Below are 16,418 nucleotides of genomic sequence, written 5' to 3' on the forward strand. Positions count from 1 at the left end.
TCCTTTTTCAATAAGAACATATCTTTTAGATCCAGTTCATACAGCTCTACCTCATTTGTTTTAAAGGCTGCAAAGTAGCATTTTATAGTATGACTATAATTTATTAATTATATATATACAGGTTATATATATAACATATATATAGGTTTGTGGGAACACCTGGGTGGCTCAGTCGATTGAGTATCGACTTCAACTCAGGTCATGATCTCATAGTTCATGAGTTTGAGCCCTGCTCTGGGCTCTCTGCTGCCAGTGAGGAGCCCACTTTGGAGCCTCTGTCCCCCTCTCTCTCTCTGCCTTTCTCCCGTGAGCACATGCTTGGGTGTGCTCTCTCAAAAATAAACATTAAAAAAATTTATGAAAAAATACAGGTATGTGTTTGTGCTATGACTTCCACACATTAGATCCCTAGAAGTAAAAACATAGGGTTGGTTTAGGGGTTGCTTTCAAATTACATTCTTTTTTCAGTTTTGCCAATTTGATAAAAATCTCATGTCTTTTTAAGCATCTTTTCTCTAATGCTCAGTATTTTTATTTCTATTATGAAATGCTTTTAACAAATTTCTAAAAATCTCATATATCTTACTAATTTATAATAACTATTAAATATAAAATACATTATTTTATATGCTATTGTTACTCTGTCTCACATTTTAACTTTTTGGAGATGTCTTTGTTGGTCAGAAGTTTTTAATATTTAGGCATCCACATGTGCCACATGTTCCCTTTATAACCTTTGGAATTTTGCATTTTGCTTAGAGCTTCTCTACCCTCAAGGTTATTTAGATATGCTCTCTTATATTATTTTTAATGTATTGAGAGTTTTGCTTGATATAGTTAAATTATTAATCCATCTAGAATTTTATGGTGGATTTACCAGATGGAAACACACTATTTTAAAACATTTTAAAATGCAGTATAACTTCCCATATACAGATCTAGATCAGAGCTAGTTAGCATATGAAATATAAAATAATTGATATCTAAGTAGTGATTGGGATGAGGAAGAGTGTTAAGGAAGAAGGAAAACTTGAGTGTGATTCCCAGTTTGGGGCTTGAGACTGTGAAGCCATATATAAATATATAGGGAAGATGGCAGAGTTTCTGACATGTTTAGTAAGAGATATCCATGGGATATTAGAATAGGAACATACAAATGCATCTGGATATGGCCAGAAGTCAGAGGGTAAGATTTGGACTACATAGATTTAAGTGACAAAGGCAAAGAAGTATTATTTTCCCAGGGTAAATATTCAGAATGAAAAAAGAAGATGGCAACTGACCGAGACTTGGAGAATGTAAACATTTCAAGGTTGAGTAAAGGAGACAGCAAGGGAGACCGTTAAGAGCAGCTAAGTAGGTGGGGAAAAAAAAAATCAAGTGAAGAAAACCAGAGCAGGATCGCATCATGAAACCAAAAGGAATGAAAATTTCAAGATTGAGAAAATGATAAGTTACATCAAATATCAAAAATGAGTAGTGTGAAAAGGTTAAAAAAAAAAGAATTGGCTTGAGGACTGCCTTTTTGATTTAATAAATGGCAATCCTGGTAAAAACATTTTATTACCTATGTTGCAACAATAAACAGACTACAATGGTTTGAAAGTCAAAAGAGAAACAGTGAATACAGATTAATATTTCCAGATGATAGGTGGCAAAAAGAGTTTTACTGAATAGGAGTTATTGGAGAGGGATAGGTTTGAGAAAGGTTTTTTGGTAAAAATGAGAAGGACTTTGCAGTTCTTTTAAGCTGAAGAGACAGTGTCCACTGAGAGCGAGAAGTTAAAGATAACACAGGAAAGAAAAGGGATAACATACAGAGTAAAAGGAATGGGTCCAAGGCAAGCGGAGAAGGGGTCTCTAAGGAACAAGGGATAGAATGATGAATATGAATATGGATATGAGGGCAGGGCTGAGGTTTATTCTGGGTGGTGAAAGGAAAGGCAAAGGATGGGAACTGAGGGACTTCAAGCATGAAGGACTCTACTTCGTTCAGTAAACACATTGCCCTAAGAATGAGGCACGGCAGGGTAGGGAAAAATGTGGGAGAGGTCTGGTGAAGCTTGGAAATGCTCACTTGAGGAAAACAGAAGAAAAGTGGCTCAGAAGTTCCAGGGTGATCCCAATGATGCAGGTAAATTCAGAGTCTATGAACGTAAAGTGACTCGTATATCACTATGTGATCTTCTTTGCTAGTGCTTAGCATCTGGCTAGAGGCATATATATGATTCAAATGATTCATGGATGGAATTACGCCAGATAATCAGGGATAAGTTAAGTAAGTTAAGGTTACTGACAAAAGAAAAATTGGTCATGGTGTCCTGGCTACTTCAGAAAGAAAATAAAACCAGGAGAATATGGATCAAAGACAATAATAAATGGAGAGTAAAGAATTAGAGTTCTTGATTATGTTGAAAAACTAGTATTCATCTGTTTTCTACACATGTAAAATCTACCAACAAACATCATTTTAATACCCATGGAAATTCTTAGACACTGTCTTTTCACTTAATGAAAAGAGAGGCTGACAAAATAATCACGAGACATTGGTAAACCAACTTTTGTTTGGACTATTTATGAATAGCCAGGAAGCTCTCAAACTAGAAATAGCGTGTACAGGTCTTTTAAAAACAATGACGAAGATTATGCACATGAGGTGATTACATTTCATTTTATCTAGTATATAAGAAAAATTGTAAATTGTTCATATCTTTTCAGGGGGAAGAAGTGCAGACAGAAGAGAAGTGGATGAAATCACTAATATTTACCTATGTTCAATTATATCTTAATACTGCTTAGTCAATATTAGACATAGCTTTGCGACAACAGTTTAGAAATTTTCCTGTCTTTATTTTGGTTAATTTAGAGAGACTTCAATAAAATAAGACTTGGAAGGAAGAAAGAGTACTTTTAATATGAAAACAAAATAGCTAAAGGTTTCTCCATATTAAATTATCTTTATTCTCAAGAACAAAACATATTAATATTTTTTGAATGCTACATTTAAGCTTAAAAACTTACTCATTCCTCCAAAATAAGCTGAAAAATAACTTCCTCTTACCTGCCGTAAAGTACGTGCCACTATGCTTTCTAATACTGGTCCTCTATCTTCATGCAGCAAATGAACTTCATCAAGAATAAGGAGCTTTACAATTTGGGAAAGAGCTACGTCTCCAACACTCTTTCTTGTCACTACATCCCATTTTTCTGGTGTGGTAACAAGCATCTATAAGATAAAATGAATTTAAAAAGAGAAAGTATCACATGGATGATATAAATTTCACCTGTGCCATTCAAAAGAAATATAATTAGCAGGCTTTATGCAGATCAAATAAAAAGTGTTCAAAATATCCTGGAATGATATCTAATTCACCGTAAACAATGTCACTTCAAGAGTGATATTTCACTCCACTTAAGTTGTGATATTAAGCAGTTATTTAAAACTCAATGAAGATAGTCTGTCAATAAATTGTTATGAAATTATGTTATAAAATACATACCTTCTTTAAAAAGTATCTTATGATATAAAAAACAAATGAGTCTATCTTTTAAACTACAAACACTGATGATGGCCTTTATTTGAAAAGAGACAAAGAAGTGAAACAAGTGTTAAAAGGAAATGAAAAGGAAACCAAGAATCCACTCTAGGAACAATAACCTGTTTATACCTATCCGAATTTGAAGGAAGCTTCACTACTAACACAGTTTTTAAAAAACTGCTCTTTAATATCAACTAATATATACAGTACTTTTATACCAAAAAGTAATACATATAATACATATAACTGGCACATAATGGTAACTCAAAGAGTGAGTCACCGAAGATTCTAGGGCATGCAGAGCAGGAGATAAGCCTAAGGCATTCATGTGAACTTCACAGAAGCAGACCATTTAACATGAAACTGTAATTATAAATCTCTTTGTTTGTCACATACTAAATTGTTTGCGTACTCTAAACTTATCCTGTTGCGAGAAAAAGATGACAAGTTTAATAATATCTTCTACTATAGTAATACTACATTAGGAAAGAAGCCAATATGTGGATAAATCAAAGAATACAAGATAACAAATCAAAATCAAAGCTTTTCTTAGCCAATAGATCAAGATGAGAGAGACAGATGATAATCACAATTTATCTGTGCTTTGAGGGGGTTGACTAAGATAAGGGTCAGGTTATTCTGTCAACATTTTTGTTATGTTATTTCATGCCTGATTAAGTCAGCTCTGGGGACAATAACTTTTTTTTTTTATTGGTGCAAATTATGTATAAATTCTTATCCACAATCTAAATTTATCAATATGACCTGTTGCATTATTAGTGATATCACTGCTTTCATTATGAAATGAACTATATCAACCACAAAGTTTAGCAGCTAAACAGAACATTAATTAACAAACTATAATGAAACAGATTAAGCAATTCATATCAAAGATATGAAATACTACAAATCCAAAGCTACTTAGTTAATTTGCTAATGCTAAATGGCAATGTTGAGATCACATCAAATTTTATTGAAAAGATGTGCTGCTGGAATTAGGTATAAAAAGATGTCTAATAAATTCTGAGATCTAAAATAGGTAAAAAACATTCACTATGCATTAAAATCTCTTTCAATAAATTTAAAATGAACTTGTACTTTGAATAATGATAAACTTAAAATAACCCAGGATATATTAATATAAATATACCCAGGGATCACTTACTAACAACCCTTTTCATTAAAAGTCCTGGAAAACATGCTTATTTTTCAAAACAACAATTTCCTACACTGTATATTTACTATCAAAGTATAAAATAAGTAAGCTTATTACTTGCAAGTGTTAGGAAAGATACAGGATACACTTTTTAAAATTTTATTTAAATCCAAGTTAGTTAACATACGGTGTAGTAATGGTTTCAAGAGTAGAACTTACTGATTCATCACTTACATATAATAACACCCAGTGCTCATCCCAACTAGTGTCCTCCTTAATGCCCATCATGCATTTAGCCCATCCCTCCATCCAACACCCCTCCAGCAACTCTCCACATATATGTTTGTTTTCCATATGTAACAGTCTTTTATGGTTTGCCTCCCTCTTTGTTTTTATCTTATTTTTCCTTCCCTTCCCCTATGTTCATCTGTTTTGTTAATATGAAGCCTGGCTACCTACCTCAACATGAACTTAGAATATTATGCTAATACTTTCTTATAATTAACTTTCAGAGATAACAATGTGGTAACAAACTGTAAAATCAAATTTTTCAGATATCAAAAAGCTATACCAAGGAGATCTTAAAATCCACTTTAGCATTTTATTATACTTTACTTTCAGCATAATGAGAAGTGGCTTCATTTAAATTACTATTCATCACTTCAGTTCCCTGAACTTAAAACGGCTAGAACATAAAGTGTCACATTTGCTTAATGAATTGGAACTCATGCAAGACATTTCCATCTGCTCTTGTATCAGGGCACGGGTTAACTGTCAGCATTTTTACTGTCAACTTAAATTTCTCTAAATACATGTACTTATTCCCTCAGAAATATAAAAAATCATTACTTGAAACTGCTCCAATTTTATCCTGTCCACTGGGAAAATGGCATAGTTGTGATGCTATATACATATTACGATCATGCCAAAAATTCAGCGTATGGAGTTAAAATGCTCATCCATTTGACAAAAGAACCAAAGGACCTAAGACTTGCCAGAACCAATTAATCTAGTAACGCACTTAAACATTAATATTATTATTTTACCTTTTAAAACACTGTGACCTAAGGGAAGTAGCTTTATCTCTTCATTTTTTCCAGCTTTGAGATATTGAGATGTAATATATGTAAATTTAAGGTGCACAGGTGATGATTTGATGCAGATACATAATTCAGAATGATTACCACAAAAAGGTTAATTAACCCTTCTATCTCCTCACACTATTACATGTGGGTGTGTTATGTGTGTGTGGTGATAACATTTAAGGTCCACTCTATAAATAAATTTCAAGTATATAACACAGTATTGCAAATTAAAACTGGCATGCTATACATTAGATTGTCAGAAGATATTCATTGTATAGCCATAAGTTTATACCCCTTGACCAATATCTACCCCACTCCCCTATCCTCCAGACCTTGGCAACCACCACTCCACTGTTTAAGTTCAGCTTTTTTATATTCCACATATAAGTGAGAACACACTTGTTTCTCTGTATTGGTTGTTCTGTCTCACTTATTTTATTCAGCATAACGTCCTCAAGTCCATCATGTTGTTAAAAAGTCTGAGTTACCTTCCCTTTTATGGCTAAACAATATTCTATTGTACATATATATACACTGCATTTTCTTTATCCATTCATCCACTGAGGGGCACTTGGGTTGTTTCTATGTCTTGGCTATTGTTGATAATGCTGCAAAGAGCATGGGGGTATATGAGGATGAATTTTGTCAAATGATTTTTTTCTGCATCCATTAAGATGATCATATGATCATCTTTCTCTTTCATTCTACTAATATGATCCTCTCTTCCATTCTATTAATATCAGTATGATCCAATATTAATATTTAGATTTTCTATTTCTTAATGAGTCAACATGTTGTATGTTTCTAAGAATTTATGCATTTCTTTTAGGTTATCCAATTTGCTGATGTTTAGTTGTTCATGATATTCTCTCTTGTGATCCTATGTATTTCTACAGTATCAGCTGTAATGTTTCATCTTTCATTTTTTATTTTATTTGTCTTTTTTCCTTAGTCAGTATAGCTAAAGGTTTGTCAATTTTGTTTATCTTTTTTAGTAAACCAGCCCTTATTTTGTTGACATTTTCTATTTTTTTAATGTCTATTTCATTTATTTCTGCTCTGATCATTGTTATTTCCTTTTTGTACTAACTTTGGGTTTAGTTTGTTGTTCTTTTTCTAGTTCCTTGAGGTATAGGTTAGGCTATTTGTCACCTTTTTCTGCCTTAATGTAGGCGTATCATAATAAACTTCCCTCTTAAAACTGTTTTTGCTGCATCCCATACGCACTTAAACATTACTATTAAAAACTTTCCTTATATCTGTATATAGTAAAATTACAGTGTTTAGTTTTCTATGATTGTATCATGACTATTATGAATGAAATCGTATGGTATTTGTCTTTCTCTGACTTATTTCACTTAATATTATACTCTATAGCTCTATCTACGTTACTGTAAATGACAAGATTTCATCCTTTTTTTGAGTGAATATATTCCATTATATATATAAAATACCACTTCTTTATCCATCCGTCAGTGGACACTTGGGCTATTTCCATAGTTTGGCTATTGTAAATAATGCTACAATAAACACAGGGTGCATGTGTCACTTGGAATTAGTGTTTTTGTATTTTGGGGACAAATATCCAATAAGTGTGATTACTGGAACATAGGGTAGTCCTATTAATATTTTCAGGAATCTTCATACTGTTTCCAACAGTGGCTCCATTAACTTGCAATCTCACCAACAGTGCACAAAGGTTACTTTTTTGTCTGCATCCTCTCCAACGCTTGCTTTTTCTGTTTTTTTATTTTAGCCATTCTGACAAGTGTGAGGTGATCTCATCGTAGTTTTAATTCACATTTCCCTGATGAGTGATGTTAAGCATCTTTTCACGTGTCTGTTAGCCATCTGGATGTTTTCTTTGGAGAAATGTCTGTTCATGTCTTCTGCTCAGTTGTAATTGGATTATTTGTTTTTTGGGTGTTGAGTTGTATAAGTTATTTATTTTGGATACTAACCCTTTATAGGATATGTCATTTGCAAGTATGTTCTCTCATTCAGTGGGTTGCCTTTTAGTTTCATTGTTTGCTTTGCTGTGCAGAAACCATTTATTTTGATGTAGTCCCAATAGTTTAGTTTTACTTTTATTTCCCTTCCTTAGCAGACAGATCTAGAAAAATGTTGTTACAGCCTCTTGAGGTAGGCCTGTATTACTATAAACTTCCCTGTTAGAACCACTTTTGCTGCATTTCAAAGATTTTGGACCACTGTGTTTTCCTTTCCATTTGTTTCTATGTAATTTTTGATTTCTTCTTTGCTTTCACAGTTGACCCATTCATTGTTTAGTATCATGTTATCTAACCTCCATGTATTTGTGCTCTTCCCAGATTTTCTCTAATGCTTGATTACTATTTTCATAGTTTTGAGGTCTGAAAAGATGCATGGTACAATTTTGATTTTTTTTTTTACTTTTTTGAGACTTGTTTTGTGGCTTAATGTGTGATCTGTTCTGGAGGATGTTCCATGTACACTTGAAAATGGGCATTCTGCTGTTTTAGGATGGAATGTTCTGAATATGTATGTTAAGTCCATCTGGTCCAGTGTGTCATTCAAAGCCACTGTTTCCTTGTTGATTTTCTGTATGGATGATCTGTCCATTGATTTAAGTGGGATGTTAAAGTCCCCTATTATTGTATTACTATTGATTATTTCCTTTATGTTTGGAAAGGAAACATATTTTATGTATCTGGGTGCTCCCATTTTGGATGCATAAATATTTACAACTGTTATATCCTCTTATTGGACTGTCCCCTTTATTATTATAGAGTGCCCTTCTTTGTCTCTTGATAGTCTTTGTTTTAAAGTCTCTTTTATCTGATAGAAGTATTAGTATGCCAGCTTTCTTTTGACATCCATTCGCATGATAAATGTTTCTCCATCCCCCCACTTTCAATCTGCAAGTGTTTTTCAGTTGAAATGGAGTCTCTTGGAGCAGCAATGGATGGGTCCTGTTTCTTTATTAACTTTGCAACCCTTTTGATTGGAGTGTTTAGTCAATTTACATTCAAAGTAATTACTGATATGTATTTATTGCCATTTTGTTACTTGGTTTATGGTTGTTTCTACTATCAAGTAAATTTTTAAAATGGGTCTTACAACTGATGAAATATGGTACATTTAGTTCAAAATGTTAGGGGTCTATTAACTAAACTAAAGAGCAATATTCAAGAATGTTTGCTTAACACATCTTCTATAGTGACAACACTCAGACTGGAATTGTTACAAATCACATTCTAGTGTTATAGACTAGACCAGGCAACAGTTTGCAGGATTTTGGAACTCTATTTTCCTTTTTAAAATACATAATGACATACCCACTCAACCAAGAAGTTTATAAATTACATGAATGTTTTAATTTAAAGAATAAAGGTAAAGTGTCACAGGGTTTAGATTCAATAAACATACATATAATTACAGTTATACTAACCTCTGCTATACAAATGTCAGCTCTGATTGATGGCAACAGCCCCCATAATGGAATGTGACAGCTTGCAAATTATACCTGCCCCTGGGGACACTACAACAAATCAGTTAGTTCCAACTATTTCCTTTTCTACATTTTATGTTCTTTCCTCTCCCATCAATTAACATGCGTGAGTACATGCTCACACATGTAAAGCACAAAGTCTTCTGAAGTATCTAGTTTTATTTATGTCAAGGACCACAGCTTTCAATTATAAAATAAAAATATTAAGATTAATTGGAAAATCTTCAAGTACAGAAGTATTCTTACCTCATATTTTTTTTTTTGAAAGTACAGATATGGTCAAGCAAAAGCATAAAGAATGTAATCTAACATGTATCTTGGTGTTTTCATGTTAGCAAAAATACTGAAACTATTTTTGGTTAACATTTCATAGGTAACATTTACTAAATAAAGTATAATTCAATAAGAAATTCTAAAACCTTTGAAGGAACAGAACATAGAATGCTGGGAAAGGGAGAAACATTTAAAATACTTTCTAGACTACATGTGTTTACAGCTGGAGTAGAATTCTCTTTGCAGCTCTTTTTGTTGATTGAAAGCACTTGCCAACAATCTCAGACCATACATACTGAAGTCTAGCCATCAGCATAAGCCTATAAAGAGTACAATGCTTGGTTACTCTAAAACTTAACTAATTACACTAACAGAGAAAAATACAGAAATTGTTATATTAGTGTGTATAAAAGCCATAAAGACCTTGCTCTCATCTCTAAATGCTTGTCCATAATATACTCCAGTATTTCATTCCATTAAAATCTCATAGATGAAGGGTCTAAAACAATTTACAATGATTCCTCTTCTGCTGACTCATGAAAACAGATGTTTGACATGTGAATAATTTGTGGTAGAAACTTGTCCTGTGATAAGTTCTATTCTGCACGTTATGACTCATAGGGAACAGGTTTCCTTGGTACTATAATATTTTTTCTCTTTCCTGCCACATGTGCAAAGCTCAGTTTGAGGATCAATTTCTTACAAAAACACTTTACAATTTCATACTGCAATGCCAAACTACTAAAAGCTCAAAAGTGATGAGCTAAAAAAAATGTATTTTGTAGTAATCAACAAAAATGATTCCAAATAATACCAATTTTATGTCTTCAAACTAATACCAGACATTCACTGTTGAGAGATTCCGCCAATTCAAGAACAATTAATCAAAAGTTTACTTGGGGTCTACTATTGGACAGGAGAGACAGATGAAGGGAGGATTTTAAAATCTCATCAACAAATTATGGCAGGACATAAGCTGCTGAAAATTACTACAATTAAGAAAATCAGCTGTCCTTATTGAATACCTACTTCAATTATTTGATACCTTTCTATTTAGAAAAAGAACACAGGCAGGACATGTGTTCTATTTAATCACAACTTATGGTTATCCAAAGGAGAGCTTCTCTACAGAAGTTTGTACATAACTGCATGTCTAGAGATAGGTGTCTGTGGTTAGGAATACAAACATAAAGGCAAGAAGTTTAGAAGCTTAAACGAGAAACGCAGCAAAGAAGAAATGTGGTCCAAACACTTCCTCACATAATGGTACAAAATTATTTGGTCAACGATAGTGGGCAGCTGACCCCACTCAGTCAACTGCTGCTGCCTCTGCCCACCAGAGTATAAACTATACACATAGTGCCAATATGACTTCAGTGCAGATCCATGTGAAATTTTACATTTTCTGCATTTTTTTTCTCCTATTCCTTCCATTTCTAAGAAACTTACAGCACCAAAAAAGAGATCAAAAAACAACTGTTTGTTATTGGCTTTGAAGTGACTTAACAGAAATTCACACACATACATTAAAATGGAGGCTTAGGAAAGTGAGGCAGAACAAAGGCAAATACGCCCCAAGCCAATACTGTATCTGTGAGGAAGCACAAAACCTGACTGTACGCTTTCTTGACACCCAATTGAAAAAGAAAAACTGGGAGTGATCTCAGCAAAATAGTAGCGTAGGAATTTTGTGTTCGTCCCCTCCCCCAGAAAAATCAATTTGAACAACTATCTGTGAATGAAAATAACTTCACTTCACAAGAGCTAAGGATTCCAGGTGAGGGATTACAGCACATGGGTGAAGTACAGAAATAAGAAAAGATGCACTGAGGAGAGTAGGAAAGATAGATTCATGTCACCACCCATCCCCAAGCATCCCTCCTTTAAGCCCAGGCAGCCCAGTGCAGAGAAATTCTTTCCCTCATTGCAGAAGGAAATAAGTGTCCATTTTTATCACAGACCCCAGAGCTGGCCTACCCCAGTACCGGGCCAACTCCACAGGCTTTAGATGCTCCTCGGGGGCTCCCGCAAACCTAGGCTCCTGGCTCACCCTAGCACCCATTGGCCCAAGCAGCCCAGAGCAGCATCCACAGCCTCAGGAAGCATCCATGGCACAGGCCACCAGCAGGCTTCTGTGAACCCTGGTCTATGTACACGCAAAGGCGCTAATCACATCATTAATCACAGAAATGCAAATCAAATCCACAATGAGCTATCACCTAACACCTGTTAGGATGACTATTACTAAAAAGGATGCCAGTGTATGTAGAAGGAAAATGCTCCCCAAGTGATTTTGGTATTGCAACTTGAGTTAACAAAATTGGCTACATCTGTCAAATTTCTAGGACCTCAGGACTCCAATAGCCATTCTCTATTCAGTTAACTAAACTGTTTTGACCATACTATCCAGATTTCTTTCAAGCAAATCACTAGCCAAAATGATTTTACCACACTAGCGGCAATGGTTGGGAGCTGAAGTTATACTGTAGTTTAACCTGCATGGGGTATTTCCATTACCTTTACTAATTTATCATGGAGAAATAGCTTTGTATCTTAATTAGAATTTGTTTAATAATGCTTAATATGTTATTTTTTGAAACTATGCATTTTCCCTTTGTAGGAAGAATCAATGTTGTATTTAGTGTTCATATCATCAAACTGCAAAACCTCAATCATTAATAGATATATTAGCTATAAGGAGTGGAGCCATTTTGGAGGCAATTTGGCAAAATCTCTCAAAATTTTAAATGCACAAACCCTAGGTCCAGCAACTCATTTCCAGAATTCTAATCTCAAAAAAAGGCCTACAAATCAAAGAGAATGAAATCTTGCCATTTGCAACTATGTGGATGGAACTGGAGGGTATTATGCTAAGTGAAATTAGTCAGAGAAAGACAAAAATCATATGACTTCACTCATATGAGGACTTTAAGAGACAACAGATGAACATAAGGGAAGGGAAACAAAAATAATATAAAAACAGGGAGGGGGACAAAACAGAAGAGACTCATAAACATGGAGAACAAAGTGAGGGTTGCTGGAGGGGTTGTGGGAGGGGGGATGGGCTAAATGAGTAAGGGGCATTAAGGAATCTAGTCCTGAAATCATTGTTGCACTATATGCTAACTAATTTGGATGTAAATTTTAAAAAATATGAAAGAAAATTTTTTAAAAAAGGTCTACACACACAAATGGACATTCATGAAGCTTTTTAGAAGGAAATAATGTAGATGTATACATACTGATATTAAGTTAAAAAATATGATGCATTTTACACAGACACACAAAAATATGAAGTATGATTCTGTTTTTAATATGCTAAATACACACACACACACACACACACACACACACACACACACACACCTCTGCATTCTCCAGGTGTTAAGCTGAAATGTTTAGGAGGCTTTTCTTAAACCATAATATCCTACTAATAATTCCCTTCCATAGGCTTCTCTGGCATTTCTGTGCCCATATTTTCTATCTCAGCATAGTATTTATTACACTATATTGCTTGCTTAAATATCTGCTTCCCTCAATAGACACAGGCACTGAAAAGACAAGGACAGTGACTGTCTTGACAGATACTCTGTCCACAATGTCTTAAAGTGGTCTGGCATGTGGTATATACTCAAGAACTGTTGGTGAATCATATTTTTTGCAGGTAATTACTCATAATACTGGTGGTAACTCTTCTTGCCTAATAAGAAAATAGCATATTTCTACACTTAATGGTAGGATTTATACAATTTATGTTCCATATAGATATTTGGTTTAAAAGTTATGTTCAATACACTGTCACATAATGGATTTTGTGAATTAGCCAGAGGAATGCTCACCTCTCTAATCTATTCATGTACATTTACCAAATGGAAAAATCTCAAAACATATTCAAAGAAAGAGGGTCATTTACTGAGTCCTGGACAAAGAAGATGCTGCTCACCCTGTGCCTTGGGGGATGACAGTCCCAGTATCTGGATGTTATTTCCCTTCAATGAATGTTGTTGAGAAAGATGAGACTTTAATAGCTCTTCATGGATTAAGTTAAGTGGCTTGAATCTCTGTCTTATTGGGAAAAGCAGACTTGTATTTCAGAGTATCACTCAAAGAGGAGTGAATATAATTTGAACATTCTGTAATCAGGACTTAGAGATTTTTTATAATGCTCCTCTCCTGCCCTCCCACCCCTATTCCACCAAGCCAACCCCAGGCCTTTCCCAACAGAACAGGCCAGCATTTCTGATGTCCCATATGCAATAGCTGAGGTGTCCTAACTTAATTTCCTCCAACCAAGAAGAAAAGTGGGTAGTCCTATTAATATAGACTGAAACTTTATTTCTATAAACACAATTTATTAGTACTTCTAAATCTAAGTATTCTTATGGGCGTGTCTCACTTATCAATACAGTATCTCTGATATATTGTGCTTAAAGAGAACACATTCAATATCTTTCAGCGATGCCTCTATTAAATATTTATTGTGTATCTATCTACTACCAAAAATCTTAGTTTCCGTCATAATAAAATGAAGAAATAACAGTACCTACATATCAGCGGATTATAATGAAAATGGAACACATTAATATACATAAAATATTTAGGATAATGCTTGACATGTAATAGGGATCAATTAGATTTTCTAACATCATCAGCATCATCCTGTGTCTCCTCACTGTAATGTACCAGACACTAAGTTATGTACTATGCTATGGTGAGGAAAGATAAAGGCAGACAGATAAAGCTCTTGATATCATAAAGCTTACATTGTAATGCAGGTGGAGTGGTAGTAGGCATTATACAAAAAAACCTGTGAAATGCAAGATTTTACTTGTGATAAGGTACTAAAGACAACTTAGATACTATTCATGATGCAACAAATTGTTAGGAAAATTTGATCTAACCAGAGAAACCAGAAAAGGCTTTATCAAGAAAGTGACATTTGAGGGGCACGGATGGCTCAGATGGTTAAGCGTCCAACTCTTGATTTCAGCTCAGATCATGATTTCACAGGTTTGTGGGTTTGAGCCCTATGTTGGGCTCCGTGCTGACAGTGCAGATCCTGTTAGGGATTCTCTCACTCCCTCTCTCTGTCCCTCCCCCACTTGCACATGCTCTGTCTCTCTCAGCAATAAAATAAACTTTAAAAAAGGAACCAATATTTGATTTAACATCTAAAAGATGAAAGGCAATTAATGAGGTGAAGGAGAAAAAGAGAGTTACAGGCAGAAGCAGAGCATGTACATAAAGCATGTGGGGGACAACATGGATGGAAGAGAGTAAAGACAGGCAGAGTAAAGGACTGGGCACAGAGGCTGAGAGGACTGAAGTTTGGTGGGAAAGAGATGGGAAGGGTCAGATGATGCATAGCCTTTCAGCTACCTCTAGCTACTCTTTTCACACTGTAGAGCAGCCTGGAAAACTATTAGTGGCTTTCTTTTCCTTCCTTTCTCTTGTCTCGTCTTGTCTACTCCCTCCCTCCCTCCCTCCCTTCCATTCACTCATTCATTCATTCATTCTGATTTTTCTTTAACATTTATTTATTTTTAAGAGACAGAGAGACAGAGCATGAGCAGGGGAGGGGCAGAAAGAGAGGGAGACACAGGATCTGAAGCAGGCTCCAGGCTCTGAGTTGTCAGCACAGAACCCGACATGGGGCTCAAACCCATGAACCACAAGATCATGACCTGAGCCAAAGTCGGACACCTAACTGACTAAGCCCAGGTGCCCCTCATTCGTTCATTTTGGATTGCTGTTTTTCATAGGAGAGGGTATGGGAGTGAAAAGGGAAGGATGAAACAGTTCAGACTGCATTTCTGGCAACTTAAGGGGAAAGAATAGAAGGGAGCAAGTTGGATGCTGGTACCCCAGTTAGAATACTATAGAAGGAATCAAGGTGAGAGATGATAGAGGCATTAGTGAAGGAAGCATTAGTGAAGATGGAGAGGATATGGATGAATGTGAGAAACACATAGGAGATAAAATAAAAAATTAATAAGAACTGGTGCTGGATTGACCGTATTCACCTTACATTTATTTATTTATTTTTAATTTTTTAACGTTTATTTATTTTTGAGACAGAGAGAGACAGAGCATGAACGGGGAGAGTCAGAGAGAGAGGGAGGGAGGGAGGGAGACACAGAACCTGAAACAGGCTCCAGGCTCTGAGCGGTCAGCACAGAGCCCGACGCGGGGCTCGAACTCACGGACAGCTAGATCGTGACCTGAGCTGAAGTCGGACGCTCAACCGACTGAGCCACCCAGGCGCCCCAACCTTACATTTAAATATAGAGTATATTTAAGCGTTATCTTTCCCCAGAGAAAAGTAATGTAAAAATATATTCTGCTGAAAATTTCCCATGTGTCAGATATTTTACATCTCTCTGCTCTCTTCCTGGTTCAGGATGAAATAATCACAAATGAAACATTAAGAAATAGTTAATATAGCTACAAGTTACCCTCTGAGAAAAATTTTCAAACTTGATTTGAAAATATAACATAAGAAAATTAAAGTTGGTTAGCCTCTTCATCTTTTCTAGGCCCATTAGCTGCCATACTGTTACTTACGCAACAAACTACTTTTTACAGATTTACCTCAATAGCTGTAGGGTAACAGTTGAGGTTAAAAAACAACAAACAAAAAAACAAAACAAGATATAAAGGAATACTAGAAACTGAGGCCTGTTTTTATTAAAAATAATTATTCAAAAATTTTAAATGTAGGTTTCACGGATAGCCTTTGAAAATTAAAGAAAAACACCCACTTTAAGGGATGCGCAATTACAAAAGACCATAGATAAAACATCCTTTAATATTCAGTACATCTCATATTTCTGAGGAAGACAAAAGTAATTTTTCACAATGATACTAATGTTTGT

At 34.9% G+C, this 16,418-nt stretch overlaps 1 protein-coding gene across 4 annotated transcripts in view; it reads right to left on the reverse strand.

The window, feature by feature from the left end:
• The window catches only part of ASCC3 (activating signal cointegrator 1 complex subunit 3), a 361,492-nt gene that overhangs the window by 219,811 nt on the left and 125,263 nt on the right, over window positions 1-16,418 (reverse strand). For all 4 annotated transcript variants that reach the window (XM_019831019.3, XM_011282448.4, XM_019831018.3 and 1 more), the window contains exon 11: window positions 3,062-3,226. In XM_019831019.3, the coding sequence (XP_019686578.2) occupies window positions 3,062-3,226 (165 nt within the window). The remainder of the gene's footprint in view (window positions 1-3,061; window positions 3,227-16,418) is intronic.

The sequence above is a fragment of the Felis catus genome, chromosome B2, assembly GCF_018350175.1.
Source record: "Felis catus isolate Fca126 chromosome B2, F.catus_Fca126_mat1.0, whole genome shotgun sequence".
NCBI lineage: Eukaryota > Metazoa > Chordata > Mammalia > Carnivora > Felidae > Felis > Felis catus.